Below are 18751 nucleotides of genomic sequence, written 5' to 3'. Positions count from 1 at the left end.
AGGAGTAGCGTGAGTACAGAGTTTCCAAGCATATAGATAAGACTACAAGCATCCATGCGCCTTCTCTCAGAGGGGAGGAAAGGCGGGCGCATGTGAATCTAAGCAGATACAAGCATCAGAAATACGATAACGGTGAGTAATGTATCCCTTCTGAGGCTTGTGGAATCTGCTTGGTTCACATGCTGTGCATAGATTAGCGAGCAGTGTTAGAAGAAGGAGGTGGGATGTGAGAAGGGTCATGAGCGAACAAATGTCTTATAACCGCTTGTCCCACTTGAGTATCTGTCTTGGAATGAGTGTAAATGCAGTAGTGCTGAGTCAAAGTGTGAATAGAGCTCCATGTAACTGCTTTGCAAATGGTGTCAAGGGGTACATTTGGAATGAAAGCCAGAGTGGCCCCAGTACCTCTAGTGAGTGGGCCCTTGGCGTAAAAGGCAGTGTCTTTTCTAAAAGGGAGTAGCACACCTGGATACATTTAACTATCCATTTAGAGATGGCGCCTTTAGAAACACAATCTCCTTCTCTGCCTGTAGCTACGGAGACAAACAGTTGATCTGTTTTTCTTAGCGGTCTGGTCTTGTCTACGTAGTAGAGGACCGCTCTTCTCACATGGAGTGTGTGTAGTTTCATCTCAGCAGAGCTTTTGGGTTCTTGGAAAAAAGCTGGTAGCTCAATGACTGGTTAACATGGAATTTGGAAATAAACCTAGGTGAGAACCTAGGGAGAGTTTGTAAAACCAGTTTATCTTTATGTATACTAAAGAAAGAACTGACAGAGCCTGAATTTCACTGACCTTTCTTCTGGATGTAATGGCTACTAAAAAGGCAGTTTTATAAGTCGGGTGTTTGAGACTAGCTTTATGCATGGGTTCAAAGGTGGGTCCCATGAGTTTAGCAAGCACCACATTAAGGTCCCACCCTGGTGGTGAGTTAGAAATTGGAGGGTGGAGTCTCTTCACCCCTTCCATAAAGTCTTTGACAACTGGCACCATCCACCATGACACCTTGTTATGGGAGGTGGTGTAGGCTGACAGCGCCGCCAGGTGTACTTTGAATGAATTAAATACCAACCCTGCATCCAGTAAGTGGAGCATGTAGGTGACAATATTGGAAGGAGTGCAATCAACTGGGTTGATTTGTATATTCTGGCACCAAATTACAAATCTTTTCCACTTATCAAAGTAACAGTGACTTGTGTTAGGTTTCCTTGATTCTTTTAAGATATCCATACACCTCCGTGGTAAATTGAGATGGCCAAACTCTATGACTTCAGGAGCCATGCTGCCAAGTTCATCGAGTTGGGTTGAGGATGCACTGTTTGTCCTCCGTGCTGGGGGAGTAGGTTGTACCAGCACGGGAGTCTGATGGTTTCGCACACCGCCAGTTTGTGCAGGTGCGGGAACCACGGTTGTCTCGCCACACATTGGAGCAACTAGCATGAGCGTCATCGATTCCCTGTGTACCTTGTTAACCACCTTCCTCATCAGAGGAGTTGGTGGAAAAGCGTAGGCAAACATCCCTGACCAGTTCATCCATAGAGCGTTCCCATTGGAGCCTGGCTGGGGGAACCTGGATGCGAATCCTGGGCATTGTTTGTTTTCGCTTGTGGTGAATCTATAGTGGGGAAACCCCACTGTGAGAAGAGGTTTCCTACGACTTCTTCATGTAGACACCATTCGTGTTCTTCTGGGAGGGGAGCTCTTCTCAAAGCGTCCGCTAGTGAATTGAGATCCCCTGGAACATGTTCAGACAAAAGGTAAATGTTCTGTCTGAGTGCCCATATCCAAATTTTCTGGGCAAGCCTGGACAGATTCGGCGAACGAGTGCTGCCCTGTTTGTTTATGTAAAACATTGCGGTCGTGCTGTCTGTTAGGATCTGCACCGACAGGTTGATTAGGTGAGGTTCGAACGTCCGAAGCGCTCAGAAGACTGCCAGAAGTTCTAGCAGGTTGATGTGATTCTGAGCCACTGTGTGAGACCAGAGACCCTGAGCTGTGTGCTGAAGGAGGTGTGCTCCCCACTCTGACAGGGATGCGTCTGTTGTGACTACGGCCTGTATTTCTGGATCGTAAAAGGGATTCTCTCTTGTCCACCAGCGAAGACTTTGTACTAGTGTTGGCGAAACGACCACTAGATCGTCCCACGGACCACTTGCCTGAGACCACTGTTTCGCCAATGATTCTTGCATGGGACGCATGCGCAAGTGCGCGTGGGGAACCAGGTAAATGCATGATGCCATCATGCCTAGTATACACATTGCTTTGCACACTCTTATCTGGCGACCTGACTGATATTGAGGAATTTGCAGTAACAGATTCTGAATTCTTTCCTCTGATGAAAAGGCCAACCCCTCTTGGGTGTTTAGAACAGCCCCTAGGAACTGTTTTGAGGTGCTTGGCACCAGGCTTGATTTTTTCTCATTTATAGAGAAGCCCAATTGAAAGAGGAGGTTGATAGTTCTTTGAATGTTCGATCTGCAAATTACGGGGGTTTCCCCTGTGATGAGCCAGTCGTCCAGGTAAGGGTACACTGGGATGCCTCCCTGCGTAGGTGTGCCGCCACTACTGCCAGTACTTTGGTGAAGACCCTTGGAGCCGAGGCTATACCAAAGGGCAGCACCTTGAACTGGTAGTGCTGGCTGTCTACCTTGAAACGCAAGAACCTTCTGTGCACTGGGAACATGGAATTATGAAAATAGGCATCTTTCATGTCCAATGTTGCCATGTAATCTCCTCTCTTTAGTAGGGGGATTACCTCTTGGAGTGTAGTCATGCGAAATTTTTGAGGCTTGACATTCTTGTTTGCAGGGCGTAAGTCTAATACTGGGCGCATTGTTAGATCTTTTTTTGGCACAAGGAAGTAAGTTGAATAAATACCCTTGTTTACCTGGTTTGCCGGGACGAGTTCTATCGCGCCCTTTGCAAGAAGAATGACGATCTCCTCGAGGAGGATTTTTTGGTGCTCCAAGGAGTGTATTTTCTGTCTTGGAGGATGGTCATGTGGGCGTTCCAACAGTTCGATACAGTATCCCGCGGACACTGTGGACAGCACCCATCTGCCTGAAGTGATCCCTTCCCATGCGTGGGTGACGGTGGAAATGCGCCCCCCTACTAGGGATGCATGGGAAGGGACCCGGAGCGGAATGTCACTGTTTGTTGGGAGGTGTAGTGCCTCTACCTGGGATGCCTCTCCCTCTGCCCCTCTTTTGACCTCTGGCGAAACACTCGGTAGCCTGTTGGTTGCCTCCCCATGATGCTCCTTAGCCTTGAACATAGTTAGACCCTCTCTCGGAATTTTGGCTGCGAGAGCGACAAAAATTATTATTCCCTCGTTGGTTTGTGGGTTTATTATTTATTTGTCCAAGGGACTTTAGGGTGTCATATTCATCCTTGGCTGTTTTGAGTGCCTCCTCCACTGCTTTTCCAAACAAGACTCAGCCAAGCGTGTCTCTTAATTACTGTGCTCTCTGCGATAAGCCGGCCTGCATTGTCTGCTGCGTGAAAAGGTAGTCTTGAGAATGCATCCCGACACCGACCTTCCTTCCGACGCAATCTGGGCCAACTGGCTCTTTAGAGGTTCAGGTGTGGAGGAAATGAGGGCAGCTACTTGCCAGCAGAGTGGTGGTATTAGCAATTCTTGCCTGATAAGCGGAAGTGGAAGCCACCTTCCTTCCTAGCCCATATATCCTTTTGCTCTCCTTGTCTGGGGTAGCTTCAGAAGATGCTAGAGGTGTCCCCGCCCTCTTCCTGGTGATTGTGACTACTAATGAGTCGGGTTTAAGCTGACCACTTATGTAAAGTGGGTCTGAGGGGGCGGCCCTGAATAATTTCTCTATTCTTGGGTTAACTGCCCGGGTAAGATTAGGGGTGAGCAGAGAAGGGTCAATTCTGTGTTGAATAGACTTCAGAATTGGTATGGCTTGGGCAATGGATCTTTTATCCCCCATCATTCTCTCTGCAAAGTCCCTCTCTTCTTGAGCCCACTGAGTGTCTATCTGAAAGTGGGCTGCAGCTTTAGCTAAGACCTTGTTCAGTAATGGCTGATTATTCACAGGTGAGTCATTCACCGGTGGGTCCTTAGGAATAGGAGAGTCGAGACTATAGGCATCTGCCTTGTCTTCCTCCTCCTCATCCTGGTCCTCATCGTCTCCATAATAGTCGACCCCTGCCTGGTCGTCCAGTGTTTGTATCTCAGGATCTTCAGCATACTGCTGGTAAGGTTCAATAGAGAATGGGTCTGAAATCAACCCCTGAACTGGAGTCTCAGTACGGAGTCTCTTAGCAGGAGGATGACGGTCTTTGGATCCTGAAGGGGTAGAGGTAGAAGGGGTATTCTGATAGCTCTGGAAGTAATCAGGGTTTTTCTCGTAAACATTTGCCATAAAAGACATTCTCTTTATCACTCTGTCGATGTCTTCCGAGCTCCATTCTCTGGAACTGGGTATGACCCTTTCCTGCTGTGGTTCCTCTTCTATTCCCATATCCTGGGGAGTGGGAGGGACAACCTTAGGCCTAGTGACAGGGTCAGGGGTCTTGGACTTCTCTAAAGATTTGTGTTTCTCTAAAGATTTGTGTCTCTCCTTCTGAACCTGGTGTAGAGGCATGTTTCTCTGACTCTCTGGCTTTCCCTGAATCTTTCGATGCCTGGCGTCGAGATTCGGAGCTGGGTTCACGAGGTTCTGGAGTCTTAGTGGAGGGATGTCGAGACTCAGAGCCAGATGTCGAACGAACTGCCTGAGTCGACTTTGAACGTGCTGCTTGGGGATAGAGGTTGGATTCGTCTTCTGATGACCATACCTCTGCGACCTTAGGTAATGTGGCACTCTTAGCAATCGTAGATGGTTGCTGTGTGTCATGAGGCGACCGTGACCTGGAACACCCAGAGGACACTGATTCTGCGGACCGCTCTTTCTGTGCCTTTTTCTGCCGATCACTCGACACGCGTGTCGAGTCTCGGGTGGGGTTAGTGTGCTTAGATGAAGGTGTGTGGGTAGTGTTCTTGTCGCCGGGTGTTGTCACCATAACTGGCCCGCCGGACAGTCCTCCGAGGTCAGGGGCTTGTGATTGGGTGCCTAACAACACCCCTGTGCCCTCGCCGTCCGATACGGCCGCGTTACTGCCATTACTGAAGGAACCCACAGCGTCCATGGCCTCGAGCTGCCTGGCGTAGTGGGCCCAACGTTTGGTGGAGCAGTCCTTAAGTGTCTTTGCTTTGAAGAGCTTACAAGCTCTGCAATTTGCTTCGGGGTGATCCCTAGGAAGACACAGATTACAGGTGTTATGCTTATCTACCCACGGGAATTTACGGTTGCACTTGGGGCAGAATTTAAATGGAGTACTCTCCATATGTTAATATCTGGCAGCAGGCGAGTGTATGTAGGAAATAAACGAGTGTGAGTATGTCCAACCCCACTCTCCCTACTTGCAGGGCCGTGGCAAGAGGCCTTCTGAGGCCCGGGCCGAGGCCAGGGGCCTTCCTAGGCCCAAAGTCCGTTGTGCAGTCTCGATGGCTGTTCGTCATCCAGTACCGGCATCGATCTTCGGAATCTGGACGTGGGATTTGAGGAACAGGGTTTTTTGTGAAATTTATAATAAATGGCTAAAAGCAGGGAACTCCGCAACTATGATTCTGACAAGTATGGCAGAAAAAAACAATCTGAGGGTCCTACACGCGTGAGGGATCATGGATACCGTGGACGTCACACTAGGTAGGTATAGTATTACTGGCACGCCCTAGTTCGACGCCCCTTTTCGAGTTTCAAAAAACAAACTGTAATACTCCGCAGCTTCCACTAGATGTCGGCCTATGCACAGCATGTGATCTAAGCAGATTCCACAAGCCTCAGAAATATAATATATGTATATATTAATATATATATATGCTCTTCCTATGGAAACAGCAACTTAACCATAACTACACGGCCACTACTGTGGCCGTGTAGAGTGAGTGTGAGTGTGAGTGTGTGTGTGTGTGTGTGAGTGTGAGTGTGTGTGTGTGTGTGTGTGTATATTGCATACCATCACACATTGAAATACCTGTGATATCCATGTTGCTACCAGAGCATATGCCCGCATGTCTGCAGAAAACGCAGGTACTGTACCTAAGGTGATTCCATGCATGTTTGCCAATAATTGAATACTCTTCAAAACAAAGTCCAGCAGGACAATAAAGTGTTGTTGTAGGTTTCTTGCTGCTGTGTGTCCCCGCCACGGAATGCTACAACCCATTGTTATGACATACCAACAGCAAAAATGGTGCAATCCACACGTTGGCCCGCTATCACAATTACTTTCTCAGCGCTCGGGCACAATCAACACTGGGGCCATCATTCTAAAGTAGGTTTACACCACCCTGGCATCCACTGCAGAGGCAAATAAGGAAAGAGGGTCACTGACCTTTGGAACGCAGGGTCGGGGCTCCCTTTCGCTACACAGACATTGTACAAACACGAGAGCGTATTGAGAAAGAAACAGGAACATTGCCATAAACTGCCGGCCAATTCAGGAAGGTCCAGATGAACAGGGAATGGTCTGCAGTGGAAAGGGCAGCGCACGGCCGCGTGGAGGTGCATTTCGCAAACGACAGGTTCACACACATGCACAGGAAAACAGACCGACTGCATGCATTCTAGAAGGGTCTCTGGTCAAGCGAGCAGTGGAGTAACTTTGCTGAAAATGTTGGTGGGGGACATAACATCTGAAGAAAAGGTGCCCCAGCCAAATGAATGGGGATAAAATTGTGTGCCATGAAAGTTGGGGGGGTAAACACCCCTGTCCCCCCCTTAAAATTACGCCCATGCAAGCGAGGCAGTAGAGGCATGCAGGAGGGCACCAGTGACAAGGAAGGCGCACGCCACCCGCATTGGAAGCGCGCCATTATGTCACGCTGTGAACTGCGCAGTTAGTGGAATCCTGCTTTAATGGTGAGGCGATGGGCACTGCATAAGACGACGATGGAAGATCGTTCAGTGATGAGAGGGGAGAGATTGCATGCCCTGTGAAATGTCGATCAGTGTGAGCTAATACGATTAGAAAGTTACATGTAGGCGCTTTTCTAGACTGCGTCTTCGGAATTAATTCCAGCGTTGCTCCGAAAATGTGTTTCAAGAGGAGCTTGTTTTAGTTTACTCCACGGGCACACATGGAGAGTCTGCACATTTGGGCCGCCACCCGATGTACCTTCAGCACACTACATATTGCCATCGTTTTTGGGTTGGTTTGGTCTGACAGTGCCCCGGGTATGCCCAGAGTAGGTTGGCAAGATATTCGAGTCTCAGGCCATAGACCTCTTTGCTGAGTATGGTGTAAGTCCTTGAACGCAGTAGCCTCCTGCTTTGATGTCATGGCAGAGGATTATGGAATTCATAATCAACTGTTATGATATCACAGCATGGGAATAGAACATTGTCTAAGCCAGGCAATTCTTTTCGTGGTTGGGTTTATGTGGGGTGATGTGAGAGGGAACCCAGTAAGTCCTTTGTTTTATATAGTACCCTCTTGCCTCTCCTTTCCCCTACAGTGGGGATACATGGGAAAGGTGCAGGGGAAGCAGGAGTGGATAATGGACACATGGGAGCCATTCACAACATACAATAATCGAGAGTATCTTTCAGCTATGTTGTGTATTGAGCCATAGAGTTCCAAGTGACTTCATAGACAACTCGAGCTTTGTTCTTGCTGTCTTCCAGATGCCACTCAGAACCCCTCACTGGTATCTATGTGATTATTGAGATGGCCGAAAATGTTGATTTTTTTTAACCCTTTACACCACATATATATGCAGGGAGAAACCTCTGCAGACCCCCCATATTAATATTATATTCTATTCCCCCCACATATATATGTGGTGTAAGGGGGGGTAAAAAAAAGTCTGCATTTTCGGCCGTCGCAATTGTTGGATCGACATTTTGGTACGATTCCCCTCAGTGGCATATGTCCCTGTAGGTGATAGCTCACCATCTGTAATTCTATACATAGACAATGGCCCGGATCCTGAGATTAATACAGTTCACTGAGAGGCACTGTAGAGCTTTGTGACAGGCACTTGCTTGGGCCTTGGTCTAGCAGCCCAACAGACGAAGGACATCAAGCATCTATAACCTTTCATCTTTACATGAATGCTTTTGGGAAGATAAAGATGTTACTGTGATCCTCTAGCAGAGAGCTGTGGAGAGCATGAAGCGAGGAAATGAGTGAGCAAAATTGCTTACACCATGCACTGATGATCGAGAGTATGGAAGGGGGGGGGGTTGTGTGTGTTTAAGCAGTCTCACTAACAGAGTGTATCTGAGATAGTCATCTTATACTCAGACGTGACTGCAATGGTTTGGGCTCATTATAACTCCCGCTAGGCTGCAGAGTAGACAGAGAGAGCCTTCCTGTTGGCATTGATGCCCCTTTGCCCTCAGCATGCCGTTATCATTCAGTTTGGGCCAGATTCTTCTCACACCACCTTACTTTGCAGTTGGTAGCTGGGCCAGTTTTGTTTTCTGCCAGGAGCCCGAGGGATTCTGGCAGTTAAACATATACTTTGCATACAAATGGCGCTGAAACATGTATGAGGGAGAAATTTGGAGGAGAATCCTTGGATCTCAGCTATCCGTTTTGAGTTGGGCATGGTGTCGCTGTGGGCACGGGTACAATGGGCCTCCCATGTTCTCTACTCAATAATTAGTGTGCCCATTCCTGACTCCCTATACCAACTAATGAGTAGAAATTTAGACCATTCATCTGATAAAAGCCCCCATATGAACTAGAAGAGTGACTCCGTACACTTCTGGTGAGGAGATGATCACTGCAAAGGAAAGTAACTTTGTTGAAGAAACTCTTATTCTGGTGAGGGGCCTACAAAAGCCCCCATATGAATTAGAAGAGTGACTGCGTACACTTCTGGTGAGGAGATGATCATTGCAAAGGAAAGTAACTCTGTTGAAGAAACTCTTATTCTGGTGAGGGGCTCATAAAAGCCCCCATATGAACTAGAAGAGTGACAGCGTATGCTTCTGGTGAGGAGATGATCACTGCAAAGGAAAGTAACTGTTGATGGGACTCTTATTCTGGTGAGGGGCTCATAAAAGCCCCCATATGAACCAGAAGAGTGACTGCGTACACTTCTGGTGAGGAGATGATCACTGCAAAGGAAAGTAACTGTTGATGGGACTCTTATTCTGGTGAGGGGCTCATAAAAGCCCCCATATGAACCAGAAGAGTGACTGCGTACACTTCTGGTGAGGAGATGATCACTGCAAAGGAAAGTAACTCTGTTGAAGAAACTCTTATTCTGGCGAGGGGGCTGATGACAGCCCTCTTATAAACTACAAGAGTGTCTGTGCCCACTTCTGGCGAGGAGAATGTGAGGCTCTTAAGAGGAAAGTAGCAGCCTGTGCTTCAAAGGGGAGGTTAGAATGGCTGTTGTTCACTCTCCCATAGTACCTCTTTCTTATTGAGAGATGCTAGTGCTCTCCTACTAAAGTACTGCAACCCTACGGTAAGCGCCGGAGCGCTCCTCCTCAAAAAAAAAAGTGCATATACTTAGAGCCGGAGAGTACCTGCCCATCACAAGCACTGGCAGCAGGTTCACCATATGCTAATGAGGGAAGAGTGACATCCTGCCTAGACAATAGTTGGTATGCATCTTTTATTCTGGTGCAGAAACTGAAACTGTGCAGCCCTACAGGGATCAGAGCACTTGGTATACGTGTTCTTTTCTGGTGAGAAGATGGCGAAGCGCTCCAGAAACAGACCTGCCGTACGCCCTTCTGGTCTGTGAGTGAACAGTCATGCTGTTCATACATACATGCAGCGTGTAAAAGTCTCCTATTCTGGTGAGGGGATAATAAAGCCCTCTAGGGGCACGGGAAGCTTGTATGGGTCTTCTGGTTTGGTGGGGAAGGGAGTGGGTGTTGTGTACCGATAAGGAGATTGTGAAAGACCTTGCAAAGTCGGCAGCAGTGTGCAAGCCTTCTTTCTTGGCCAGGGGATGGTGATGTATTGCAGGCACATGAGCAGTGTGTGGCTGATCCCTTATGCTGGTTAGAAGTTGGTAAAGCCCTGCTGGTACATGGGCATTGGGTATAGCTTGACTATTTGTGTGAAGAGGTACACATGACCTGCAATAACCAGAAAAGTAAGGATGGAATATTCTGTTGAAGGGGCGGTGAAGGGCCCTGCTCTGACCAGCGCACTGCGCTCACGTTTCCCATTCTTACGTGGAGATGATGACGCTCCCCAGGAACAGTAGGAATGCTATTGGATAGTATAATCTGGGGAGGAGGCAAAGCCAGAAGGGGCATGCTGCTCTTCCGAGGAACTCTGATAGGCCCATCAGGGATCTGAGAAATGTGTGATGGGATACAGTCTGAAGCCAATCCACTCTGTGTGCACTTCCCACAGTCCTGTGTGATTTCACCACGGCCGTAGGGGTCACTCCTCAAATGAAGCATAGGACTATATGTAGGGATGGAGTCAGTACTCTGAGTTCTGGCTGGGTTTGCCACTTTACACCCTGTGCCTCAGCTACCTACCCCAATGCCCAGCCAATGGTAGCCCTGTTCCTTCGATGATAACAGACTATGAGGTCTGCTGAGCTGGAACCGAGGCATTTGAGTAATGTGTCCTTCTCATAACATCTCACTGACGTTAGTGGAGAGTTCTCCTGAGGGCCCACACATACTCCATACATTTGATGGAAGCCATGGGATAGGTTCTCAGGCATTCCTTAGAGCACCAGCTTGTCTCCACACATAGCTCTGAAGCAGAGAATGGCGCCAGCTGCCAGTGTGTGGGTGAGAGGGCATTACTTGTGCCAGCTGAGTCGTAGTGCAGGAAAGTGCAGCGACGGTGTGAGCGTGAGTGAAAGCTGTGCCAGCCAGTGGTACTCACTCAAGCACTGCAGACCATTCTTGTTCATCAAGGGTTTGCTGCACAGTGTGCAGTTTGTGCCACTGGAAAATGTCCCCGGCATCAACTGATGTGCACTTTTTGCCCTGTCCTTGGGGTCTTTTTCCTTTTCTTTCTCTTTTTGCTGCTCTTTGGTCTTACCCTAGAAGGAAAGGAAACAATGAAATTATATCAACAATGCTAAAGTGATACATATGATAAAGTCATAATAAAGTTACTTTAAATTTAATCTTTTAAAATAGTTTCTAAATGTAGAGCTAGGTGATTTTGCTACATAGAAATTGACCAGTCAAGAAGAGCTGAGAGCCTTTGAAAGGGCAGTATGGTCAGGGCAGAGTTACATCTACCTGATTATGCCAGGGTTCTAGAGGCCTTTCAGACGAGCAGGGCACACAGTCACTTAGATGTGGTCCTGTCTCGGCCTGGTTGATCTTCCAGGGATACTAGCCTGACTACTGTTCATTAATGTCCTGGTAGGTCAGCCTACCTTTAAATGGAAAAGAAGAGAACATACTGGCTAGATCAGGGAGTGGTCTGCTCGTGCATAGGCAGCCATCTTCTTGATCAACTAAAGACTTCAGGCGTCACCCAAACACTAGTTCCACCCCTGTGATTTCCGACAGTAAATGAAAGGAAGGCTTGGCCCTCATGAGATCACTTGCCTGGTCCCTGCCTGCTCTTCTTCTAGAAGAGTCCCTTTCGATTGAGGCGCCCAGCTTCCAGACGCACGTGTGTCCTGTTCTTAAGGGTAAATGGAACCCTGAAAGCCTGATTGCTGCAAGCCTTGACATGACCATTATTCATGAGCTTCCAGCGGGTGCCTTTTGAGTTTTGAATCCCCATGCAGCTGGGTTAGGGCTACAAATCCTAGGATGGCCTTTACAACCCGTCCCCCTTGCTGCCCGGATGAACCAGGAATCACCGCAAAGAGGTTTCACTTCTAACTTCTGCACCCTCAGGTATAACAGACTACCATGCAACTCTCCAAAGAGGACCCAATGCCCACTTGCCGACCCAGCTACTCTAGCTGCAGATTCCTGTATAAACCTCCTTAACATCCATGCAGATTCCTGTATAAACCTCCTTAACATCCATGCTATCCTGCCTTTACAATCCTGGATGCCAATATGGCGCTGGCAATGCGCCTCGCTTTCCAGCACTAAAACCGCAATATATCGCTGCTTGCATGTCTCAATCCTTACAATCACAGCCCCACCTATCTGCTGCTAGTACCGGAGGAAGAAATTCCTTCTCAAAGGGTATACGTCCTTCAATATAGAACAACGTCTGCTGTGTCAGTACAGAATACGGGTGTGCATGCAGCTCTATCATGTGTGTGTATCCAGCACTATCACGTGTGTGCATTCAGCTCTATCACATGTGTGCATGCAGCACTATCACGTGTGTGCATGCAGCACTATCACGTGTGTGCATGCAGCTCTATCACGTGTGTGCATGCAGCTCTATCGCATGTCTGCATGCAGCTCTATCACATGTGTGCATGCAGCACTATCACGTGTGTGCATGCAGCACTATCCCATGTGTGCATGCAGCACTATCACGTGTGTGCATGCAGCTCTGTCGGTGCTCCTCAACTATTAGCTTCTGCCGCCCCCACGAACCCAGTGTTGGATCCTCATTAAACCTTGTCCAAGATAACCTCTTTCCTGTTTCATTATTACAACTGGTATTCCAAGGACCACTCAACCACCCCACGCTACTCGACCAAGTAGAGCCAAAACATGGCCTCAAAAACTCAATTATTTTCACAGAGGTGCCTATGAAACCAACCACACATCCTTCTTGGAAAAGGTCTACACATACACGCAAACTGTAACCACCATTAAACAAGCTCTTCCCTACCAACTGTCCCAGAGCCCAGTATTTTACAGATGTCAACGGTGGCCTCCCCAAGCCTCAACAGAAACCAGAAGTACACCTCGCCATATATAAGAACCCGAAAATCCCACCTTTCCCTCTTCTTCCGAACAGTCAGGTCCTAAGTCCGTTGTCCGACGAACTGTCTCGCACCTGGAGGTAATTCACGTTTTCCCAGGAGCAAACGCATTCTCAGTCAAGCGTCAAGCAGTCACTTGCAATCAGTTTCACCGATATTACTAACGTTTTGAATCCCAGAACAGTTCTACTGAAGCCCTGTTAGTGTTTTTAAAGTTCTGTTTGTTTTGAACCCCGGCTAGTAGAGGGCAACGATGTGAATGGTCTTGCGCATCTTTTTAGTTTAAGCCCCAGCTAGTGCAGTGCGAGGTTGCGCATGGGCACACACACCTCTTAGTTTTGAGGCGCGAATACTGCCATGCCATGTTGCTCTTGGCCTTGCACATCTCTTTGTTCTGAGACCCAGCTAGTGCAGTGCAAGGCGGCGCATGGGCTTGTTTTGAACCTTATCCAGTGCAAGGGAAGGTAACGCATGGGCTTGCGCAGCTCTCTGTTTTGATTCGTGGCTAGTGCAGTGCAAGTTAATGCATTGTGACCCGGGTACCTTATCTTTTTGCCAGGTTCCCGTCACGCGGTTCTTTAGGTTGCTCAGCCTCCTTTTTACTTTCGTTCCTTTTTCAGCCTTGTCACTTTTTCCACTTTCAACATTCCTGTAAGAGGCCAAAGGACATATATGTGAATAGCTAACGAACACCACCGCCAAAATAATGCTTTGCGATTCATTAATACCGTGATAGCAATTAATCAAATATCAAAACAACGGTTATCCTACATTTACTGTTGCTATTTTTACTATACTGTAGCGTAGTGAGCATAGCAGTGCAATTTGGTGGGAAAATTGCAACAATGTGGGCCTCATTTAGAGTTTGCTGGTGCACTAAAAAGTAGCAGTAACAGGATTACCACCCCTTTCTAGAGCAAATCGAAAATCATAAAATCATCACTGTATACCTTAATAGTATGTTGGGGCTGGGACCTCCCTCTGGAACAGCCTCACTGCCACTCTGAAACTTGAGGAGAACCATCTCCGGTGCCAGAAGCACCTCAAGACCTTCCTTTTTGCTTCTGCCTTCTCTCTTCCTCTCCTGTGCTGATCTGTTTCTCTCTCTGCACCGTGCACCCGGACACCCTCTGTCTTCTGGGCCCAGGTACCTGCTCAACTTGCCACCTCCTGTACTTCCTCTAGGCCACCCCTTGCACTGGGATCTGTATCTGTACCCATACAGTCCCCCAACCCCTTTCTCCTTTGTTTTATTTCCACACTTATCAGATATACCCTGTCTGTGCCTTAAACCCAGCACTTGCCACTTGCTGGCTGCACTACCACCATGTATTGTCTTTATTATGTATTTATTTTATATATTTATTCTTATTTATCTGTTTCTCCTCTGCTCCGCACTTTCCACTTCTCCCCCCTTCCATGCACCTTTCCCCTTTCCCTTTCCCATGCACTTGATCGTTCTCAATGTCACTGGGCCTAGTAAGAGCCTTGTTTTGTTTCTCCCGTTTCCCTCTCTTGCCTTGTCGCGCTCTGAAACACTTGTGTACGAGCGCGATACAAATAAAATATCAATTCAATTCAATTCAATTCAATAATAGCATGCAGTCATATGCAGTCCCCATGAAGTCTTGCAGGGCTCTGAAATGGCGAATAGTTTAAGGGTCTGCATGACTCTAAATCCTGTAGATCTTTCGTTTTACTGCATGCAGTAACAGCATTTAAGTTCGGTGATGATCCCTTTGGAAATGTCACCAAACTCTAAATGAGCCCAAGTGTATATTATGTTAAATTGCACTGGAAAAAAAGATGCACAGTAAGAAAAAAAGCTGCAAAGCAGATATTTGTATTTTTATTGTTTTATAAAGTGCTTTCGCTAAAGCGTTGTGCAGGATAAGCTGTACAAAATTACAAGGCAGACAATTTATGAGTACATTAAATATTAGTGAGTTGAGGAAAGAAGAACTTTTTAAGATTCGAGCGGAAATGATAGTCAGAGAACATCTAAAACTGATGGTCAGGGATTTCCAGTGTATTGGGGTGAAGAAGTGAGAAGGAGTGGAAGCGGAAATGAGCACATGGAGGTTTAGGAACCATGAGTAGAAACTGTGCTTGGGAACAAGGCGAGTGGGAGGGAACATAAATAGCGATTAATGAAGAAAGGCAAGGGGGGGCAAGAACATTTTAATATGTGAAGATGATACAGAGGAAGTGATAGAGTAGGTGGGATTCGAATGAGAGCTATGAGAAGGAAAACAGTGATGTGAGATAGAAGTACAGGGGAGAGACAGCAGAAAGTGCTAATAGCAGAGTTAAAGATGAACAGGTTTATAGGCAAGAAGGCCAATAAGAAGTGCAGAGCAATAGTCTAGGTGAGAGAGGACAAGAGTGGAAATGCGCAGCTTAGTGGCATGGAAAGAAAGGGACATATTCCATATATTGTAAACTTGGAGGCAAAAAAGAGAGAGCAGTGTTGGCAATGTGCATGGATAAAGAGAGAGAAGAGTCAACAAACACACCTAGATTAGGTGATCTAGGGAACAGGGGATGAATCAGATGGAGGGGCCGAGGGGTGGTACAGAGGAGTCCAGTAAGAAAAGAATCTCTGTTATGGAGTCTTTAAGATGTAGAAAATGGGCATGCATCCAAGATTGGACAGCAGGAAGAAGGCTAGAGATAGTAGTGCAGAGGGAATCAGAGAAGGAAGAAAATGAGACAATGATCTGGGAGGCATCAGCGTTGAAATGAGAGGATAGAATGAAGGCAAAGACAACAGTTGAGAGAGTAGAAGTATAGAGAGAAAAGAGAAGAGGACCTAAGACAGAACCCTGAGGGACCACAGGTTGTAGAGGAAATGTAGGTGAACAATTATACAAGACAAGAATAGAAACGAAGCCAGTGAGAATAGTGAAGAGTGAAGTGGGAATACAAAGTAGGGTAGAGTGGTCAACCATGTCAAATGCTGCGTACAGACCAAGAAGAATAAGGCTAGTAGACTGCTTCGAACGATGAGCAGATAGGAGTGGGGTTGACACAATTAAGAGAGCTGTTTCAGTAGAGTGTCGAAGTTGTAAGCCGGATTGGAACTGTGGAAAGAGGAATTAGTGTCAAGGTAAGATTAAACTTTAGAATAGACAACTTTTTAAAGAATTTTGAACAAGAATGGGTCCAAGAGAGAAAGGGTAAAAGTTGGCAGGAAGGGAACAAGACAGGGTTTTTAAAGAATGGGAAGGAAAACTGCATTCTTAAAGTCAGAAGGAAAAACAGCAGAAGAAACAGATGTTTTGGTAAGGGAGGTAAGGAAAGGGAGTAAGAGGGCAGTGAGTAAAGTGGGAAAGATGGTAGTAGATGCCCCCATTACAGTCAAAATCCTGGGCCTTGCCCAGATGCTTGGATCTCTCCACACTGCACTGCCTACAGAACAAATCTCACAACAGCAACTCAATGAACCATGCTCTCTGAACAGGCGGACCATCTGCAAACCCCAAAAGCGTAATGCATGCCGCAAGGGGATAGATGATTTGCTGCAATCGCTCCCCACTTCTTGAATTACCTCTCAGAAGACATACGGCTCACCCCAAACTGATGTCTTCTGTGCAAAACCAAGGACCTATTCCTCCTAAAAAGATTCTCAAGAGGAACAACCTCGATGAATCTGATAAAGCAACAAGAAGCAGGTGAATTATGCAGTTAACATGCTACACATAATTAAGTGTAAAAAGCCTGAAGCTGGACAAATGGGACAGAGAGAATGCAGGAGGGACATGGAAGAATACGAGAGGCAGGCCCGCGCCCACTGCCATCGGGCAACAAGTAAAATAACCAGGGAAATACAAATAAGAGAAGGACAATACATCCACTGTAAGCCACAACATGTGACCAAATCGTACTCCATTTCTGATTCTGAATATTGTTTTTCACCACCAAAGCTTCCTTTTCTAAACTGCTGGTGGAGTCTCTCACGCCTTCGGACAGACATCTATGGGAGGCGGTCAAGCTGATATACACCATAGAAATGTGTATCATTCTGCGCGTGTTCTTGCCAGAAGCAAGAGTGGCTTATACCTGGAAACAGGTAAGTTATGCCAGTGTTTGCTCAATGAGGCACAGTCAATCACAGAACACGTGACCCATCCACCTGATAGCACCTGCCTTCTCTGTACCTACGAGCATCCAAGCATTCAGGACCCTACAGTTACCCATCCGCAGCCCATGGTTATGTCATCCAATTATCAGGTGGAGAAATCCACACTATGCATTTTTCTGAGCACACATCGGGCTTGTTGTTTCCTTTCTGGCACCTCCTTCTTGCCCAACTGCTTTATCACATGCCTTGCAGTCCAACCATATTTTAGGCCTGGTCTTCCAAACTTGAATTATTTGCCACAAAGATGCCCCTGAAAAAGCTTTCAAAACATGGCATTTGTTGTCCGCTTTGAAGATGAATGTGCCCACCCTGGTCCAAAAGGGTGAACTTGGAGGCCACCCTAGAGTCATTTGATGATCATCAACTACATTAGAGGTCATTCTCACATCATCATGCTCTTAAATTCACCAACAAACTTTAAGAATTGTTACTGATGATTTAGGGATGATATAAGGATGACTTGCCGATTACTCCAACAGCATCACCATTTTACAAAATTCTTTGTTCCTGATCATTTTAGAATAACTTGCTGATTACTTCAAGAGCACCGCCATTTTAGAAAATGGTTTATTTCTGATGATTTTAGGATATGCTGTTTATCTCAAGAACATCAGAACCTTGATAAACTGTTCCTGATGATTCGCTGCATTGCTCCACTTTCACATGATATGATTATGATACGATAGGTTATTTATAACACGCTTAATACCCAGAGGTTTCTAAGTGTGCACCTGGGGATCGAACCTGTGTGGCTCTGTGTCGTCTTGCTTCCAAGCTGACCACGTTGCCCCTGAGCTATCCACCCAGCAGAAGTCCTGACGACAGGCCGGTAGGAAGTCACTTGAGATGTTTTTGGCAAGTGTGGCTTCAGCTGTCTGTTCTATCTAATAATAGATCTGAATGCCTTGAACCTTTCAATCACGTCTCAACACGTCAAGATAGAATGCCTCCAGAGGATCATTCCCATTGTCCATGAGGGAGACTTTCTGGCCTCCTTGCACCTTTGGAACAAAGACCTCCACATTGCCATTTAGCAAAGACATTAGCAGTACTTCTGATTCTCAGTGGAAGGAAGACACTTCCAAATCAACGCACTTCCCTTCAGATTGAAATCAGCACCCAGAGTGTTCACGAAGGCCATGGGTCCAGTAGTGGCATTTCTGCATCTGAGGTGAATGAAGGTATTTTCCTATATGGACGACTGGCTCATCAAGGCCTCTTCAATGAACCTAGTGATCCATCACATGCAACAGACCTGCAAGACCCTGAAGAGGAGGGGCTTCCTTAAATTGTGTCCTTCGTAAGATCTCCAATTTATTGGGGCCGGGTCTGGACTCAGGAAGGGAGGATCTTCTTTCCAGAAGCCAGGGAAACCAGGTTGCAAGAAAACCTTCACATGCTTTTGTCCTCCTCCCAGGGCAAGGGAGAGCCTCAGGGCACAGGGTCATTTGGTCTCTTGTGTGTTCCTAGTCCCATGGTCTCACTTGCATGTGAGACCACTGCTATGTCATCTGAGCACATTTTGGAAGGAGGTAGACCAGGACTTCGTGGCATGGATCCCAGTGCCCTCATTCCTGAGATTGAATCTGCAGTGGTGGATTTAGCAGGACAACTTTCTGAAGGGATGTTCATTAAATCAGCCCTTGTCGACCTTTCTTACTATAGACACCAGCATAGTGGGCTGCGGAGCGGCAGTAGTAAACTAATCTTAACATTAAGAATGGTCAAGTAGAAGCTTCCCATACCGACCAAT

The 18751-nt window shown here is 46.9% G+C and overlaps 1 protein-coding gene across 2 annotated transcripts in view; it reads right to left on the bottom strand.

The window, feature by feature from the left end:
- Positions 1-13497, bottom strand: part of ARHGEF18 (Rho/Rac guanine nucleotide exchange factor 18) — a 1645252-nt gene extending 1631755 nt beyond the window's left edge. For both annotated transcript variants that reach the window (XM_069649229.1, XM_069649230.1), the window contains exons 1-2: positions 13398-13497; positions 10880-11039 (exon numbers count right to left, since the gene is read on the bottom strand). In XM_069649229.1, the coding sequence (XP_069505330.1) occupies positions 10880-10961 (82 nt within the window). In that variant the 5' untranslated portion in view covers positions 10962-11039; positions 13398-13497. The remainder of the gene's footprint in view (positions 1-10879; positions 11040-13397) is intronic.
- Between the last annotated feature and the right edge of the window lie 5254 nt (positions 13498-18751).

Source organism: Ambystoma mexicanum, chromosome 1p (genome assembly GCF_040938575.1).
Source record: "Ambystoma mexicanum isolate Mex_15411 chromosome 1p, UKY_AmexF1_1, whole genome shotgun sequence".
Classification (NCBI taxonomy): domain Eukaryota; kingdom Metazoa; phylum Chordata; class Amphibia; order Caudata; family Ambystomatidae; genus Ambystoma; species Ambystoma mexicanum.
This window is presented reverse-complemented; position numbering and strand designations above follow the sequence as displayed.